The 4888-nt window shown below is 35.0% G+C and overlaps 1 protein-coding gene across 1 annotated transcript; it reads left to right on the forward strand.

Annotated features, from left to right (window-relative positions):
- Positions 1–244: 244 nt before the first annotated feature.
- Positions 245–2286, forward strand: LOC133329633 (alpha-1,2-mannosyltransferase ALG9). Its single transcript, XM_061538108.1, has 4 exons — positions 245–348; positions 424–789; positions 850–1327; positions 1397–2286. Exons 1-4 carry the CDS (start codon positions 245–247, stop codon positions 2273–2275), a joined length of 1827 nt encoding a protein of 608 aa, XP_061394092.1. The 3' UTR covers positions 2276–2286.
- Positions 2287–4888: the final 2602 nt, after the last annotated feature.

The raw sequence follows: 4888 nt of genomic DNA on the forward strand, positions 1-4888 counted from the left end.
TATCGAGGCTCGTTCAACCAAAATTTAAGATATTTCTTTAATATTTTGTTGGACATGATGATGTTGGAAAACATTATACAAAGAAGGGCTACTTTTGAAATGCAAGATTGTTTTAACGGAAAATCGTGCCCATTAATCGATTTAAGAAATCGAACGGTTTCATCAGAATCGCAATTATTGGACTATAGGTGACTACCATGCGAGACAAAAGTCGACGTACATATCCCTATCAACCCAATGAAGGATGGCACCGGCAAGGCAAAGGTACAATGCCAATTCAATACCCAGGAAACCTCCAAAGAAGCTAGCAAGTGCAGGAGTGTCAAGGAATGAAAATAAAAAGTTAAGGTAAGGCTGAGAGCACACGTATTCCAAAACCGATTTCATCGCCCTTCTTATCTATATCATTATCACCATAATTAGCACCTTAAAGAAATCATCAGTCAGTGAAAATACATCCATATCGGATAAATCAAATGTTGTGCCGTCTGTGGCATTTAAGACTTTTGTCAGTGCACGTTTATGCAGTGCCATCTGGGCCTATATCTCCGACTGCGATGAGACATACAACTATTGGGAACCGCTAAATTACATTATAAATGGTCATGGTTTGCAGACGTGGGAATATAGCCCACAGTTTGCTTTACGTTCGTACACGTATTTATTGCTACAAGGTGTTCCAGGATGGATTTATCAAAAGCTTTTCCACCCAAGCCCGGTTCTAATATTCTACATGATCCGTTGTATGTTGGGTTTTGGCTGTGCAGTTATGGAAAGGTTTATGTACAAGTAAGTAAGAACGATAAATGCAATCTTAAAATCAATTTCATTACAATAGGATACTTGCAGATCCATTTGTCAGGAATTTGGTATACATATTGGTCGTCTTTGGCTTATTTTCCAACTGTTTAGTGTTGGCATGTTTATATCTAGTACCGCACTATTGCCTTCATCATTTGCAATGTACTTCGGTTGCTCAGCATTGGCAGCTTGGTGGACTAAGAAATACCCTCTGGCAATCTTCTTTGTTGCCATAGCAGCCTTATTGGGTTGGCCATTTTCTGGAATTATTGGAGTACCCATCGCTTTGGATATGTTAGTACGCCAAAGAATGTTCCGTACGTTCTTTTTATGGGCTGGTATTTCTTTCGTGACTATTGCTATACCTATGATAGTGATTGACTCCTCATATTTTGGCAAAATAACATTTGCACCATTGAATATTGTTTTGTACAACGTATTTACCAGTCATGGACCCAACATATTTGGTACTGAACCTCTTAGCTATTATTTGATCAATGGATTTTTGAATTTCAACATTGTTTGGGTATGTGTTTAAGTATATACAAAGTGAATTTGGAGAGATTTGTGTATATATCTCTATTTATATTTTCAGATTCTAGCTTTGATTACACCAATAATGCTAATCATCGATTACTTTGTGGTACCAGCCAAATCTAGTTCTACGTTAAACTTTCCCCGCTACATAACACTGGCACCATTTTATCTATGGCTACTGGTGTTTTTTGCCCAACCACATAAGGAGGAGAGATTTCTTTTCCCTGTATATCCATTAATATCGTTATGCGGTGCAATAACCGTCGATGTTTTCCAGCGCATATTTTTCCGCCTGAAAACATTGGTGGTTAAAATGAAAAACTCCAGCACAGCAACACATTATTTGGACCATACAATGTTCATTGCCATAATTATAATGATTATAAGTACCGTTGCCGGCTTATCGCGAGTATTTGCCTTGTATCGAAACTATCACGCTCCCATGGATCTAATGATGGAATTAGGTCAATTTAAAACGTCCAATGAATATAGAGAGAACCAAATATATAATGTATGTATAGGTAAAGATTGGTACCGTTATCCTGGAAGTTTCTTCTTTCCTGCACCGAATTTCCGACTTCGTTTTTTGAAATCGGAATTTAAAGGTATGCTGCCGGCTTATTATGCTGAAGGTGAAAATGCCACCAAAATTATCCATCCATATTTTAATGATATGAATCAAGAGGACGATCGCATGTATTTCCCATATGAGGATTGTCATTTCTTAATTGATTTTGATGAGGGCAAATATACCGAGCTGGAGCCTAGTTATTCAAAACGAACCAAAGATTGGACAATAATGAAAAGTTTGCCATTTTTAATACAAGATAAATCGCATCGAATTTATCGAGCATTTTATATACCATTCCTTACTGACAATTATACCTCATATGGTAGTTTTAATTTATTGAAAAGAAAGAAAATGAAATTAAGCTAAATATAAGGATTAAAATAAAGCGTCTTCAGTTCATTTTTTTTTTTTGTTTCATTTCGAAAAAATAAAAATGAGAAGATTGAATGATTTGTTAAAAAATTTAATATTTTTGGCAATCATTAGAAACGAGTTCAATCGAAATGGTGGGTAATTAATGGTGATTAATGCAGCTTCTGAAACATTAGGTGTGTTCATTTACTCTTCCATTTCAAATTACTCAGTTACTTTTGCTGAGATATTTTACTCTTAACCCCTTATAGAACTATTTTCTGTGCACAGGTTTAATGCAACTTTCCCACATAGGATACGTACAAAAGTCAGTATATTCTTGGATTCGGGAAATACAGTACTTTCTCTCTGAAAAAAAAAATCCAATATCGAAAAAAGTGAAAACAATAAATGCCTTTATATTATTCTTTGGGATTATTTTTACAAGATTCAAAAATAATTTTGAGGATACTATTCGTACAATTCGAATACAAGCGATTTAAATAATTGGACACAACTTAGTAATGTACACTTTTTGTCCTCAACTATTTTGATTTTTTGATTTTTCTTGTGAAGTATGTCGTCCATTATCAGATTTTAACTAAGCTCCAAAACTATTCGTTTCCTTTGACATTTGAGATCGAACGGATTTTGAAGATCTTAACGTACTTTAACTTTATTCGTTCTGTTCTCGAGAAATTTTTTTTTGACATATGGCCAAAAAAAATGAAATCTTAACAACTGGCATTTAACGTCGTGGGAACGTCGAAAAAAACAAATCAAAAATAATTCTGATGGTGCAATTCGATTACGAAACGATTTACATAATTTGTGCTGTACACACATATGGGTACTGTACACGTATGGAATGACATATGCATTCCAAAAAAATATATACTAGATGTGTATTAAATATGAGCTCTAAAAACTTTTGTTGCTTGCATGCATGAACAAGCACATATTCTTGAGTAAACGAACATACCTATTAACAAAATTTTGAATGTAATATCCAAACAAATTGATTGGCGCTCCATATAATGTTCTTGCATGTGCAGTAATTGAACATGACAGATCTGGTAACATTCATCAAAGTTCCGTTATTTTCCCAATGAACTGGCGTCGTTTTCACTCCTTTCATTGATTTAATTTTCTGGTAAAATAACAAAGTAAATATTTAAAAACTTAAGTTTGTGTGAAAAGTGTAGAAGAACGGAGACGATGTCGTCGCCACAGACGGATTTGGGTGTTGCACTGGAAGCGGATCATCAAGTTCTGAATTCTGAGGTTCGCCAACTACGCAGTAGAAGTTTATCCTTAAATTCCAGCTCCGCTGGAACACCAACAAAAACAAAGTCTCCCAAGTCTATCAATTCACCATACTCCACCGATTTGGATGCCATCGAAACACCAACGAAAATAAAATATTCGAAAACTAGAACCAGATCTTCAGTCGTGGAAAGAAGATATTCGGAGAATTCAGATAGTCATAATAAGGAATCTACTGTTGTGGTCGGTCGTCGTCAGCGTTCACTATCTTCGTGTTGTACTTTTGTAAAAACCGATACTTCCTTTATGACCCAGCAGGTTACTACTTCCACAAGCGAAGCAAATCCATCGACAATGGATGTAGATGTACATGTTATATACGGAGCCACTTCAAGTTGTTTATTAAATGTGAATAAACAAAATGTGAAAGGTAAGCACAAAACTACGACGATGAACAATTCCAACAATAGCTGGAATAGCAACAAAGCAATTGTATTGTACACACATATAGGGATTGGGATTGTGAAATGTGTAAAACACGAAGACAGGCTTAGATTTCTTGACGACGGCATGAATAACTTTTTTGCAGATGGAAAATGAAGAATAATTTACTCATTCTTAATCTCTGCCAGAGAATAAACTAAGAAATTTTAAAAAGCAATATTCACTAAAAAATATATCTTACAGCAGGATCCAAGCGTTGCAATAAGAAGTCAAAAGTTATCGATAATATGCCTGGGTCAATTGAACCTGGTAGTTCTGAAGTTGCTGTGGATCAGCGAACATTTGCAGTGCCAGAAACACCAAACAAGAATATAAAAAACTCTAAAGGGAAATTGGAAAAATTAAGGAACATAAAAAATTTCAAAGTGAAACTTGAACCAAACGACAAAACTAAGAGACGTGTTGGGTGTAAACGAATAGCGAGGAAAAAAGTAAACACAGACGTAAGTAAATTTTCATACAGCCAATGTTAAATTATAATTTTCCACTTTTGATGCAGACCACGTCACGTTCCACACAAACTGAAGCAACTGTAAAAATGTCATGTCCTAGTTTATTGAATATATCACATAACGAGGCGAATGCCGATCAACCATTTCATCAACCAAGAAAACTTGCCGAGAACGAAACAGTTCAGTCAGATAATTCAAGTTTACCAGAATTAAATTTTTTAACATCTCAACAGCGCAAGTTGTTGTATAGCTATAGAATAACCACTAGAGATCAGTTAATGTGCCTTAGTTTAAAGCAATTGCATCAACTGGACATAATTCAAGGCAATTATATTTTTGATTTAATACAAGCAGTCAACATAAAGAAAGGCTTTTATTTAAACGATACAACAGTTGATAGTAACAA

This window comes from Musca vetustissima, unplaced genomic scaffold (assembly GCF_032173495.1).
Source record: "Musca vetustissima isolate MV318-11 ecotype Yass unplaced genomic scaffold, APGP_CSIRO_Mvet_v1 utg14204, whole genome shotgun sequence".
NCBI lineage: Eukaryota > Metazoa > Arthropoda > Insecta > Diptera > Muscidae > Musca > Musca vetustissima.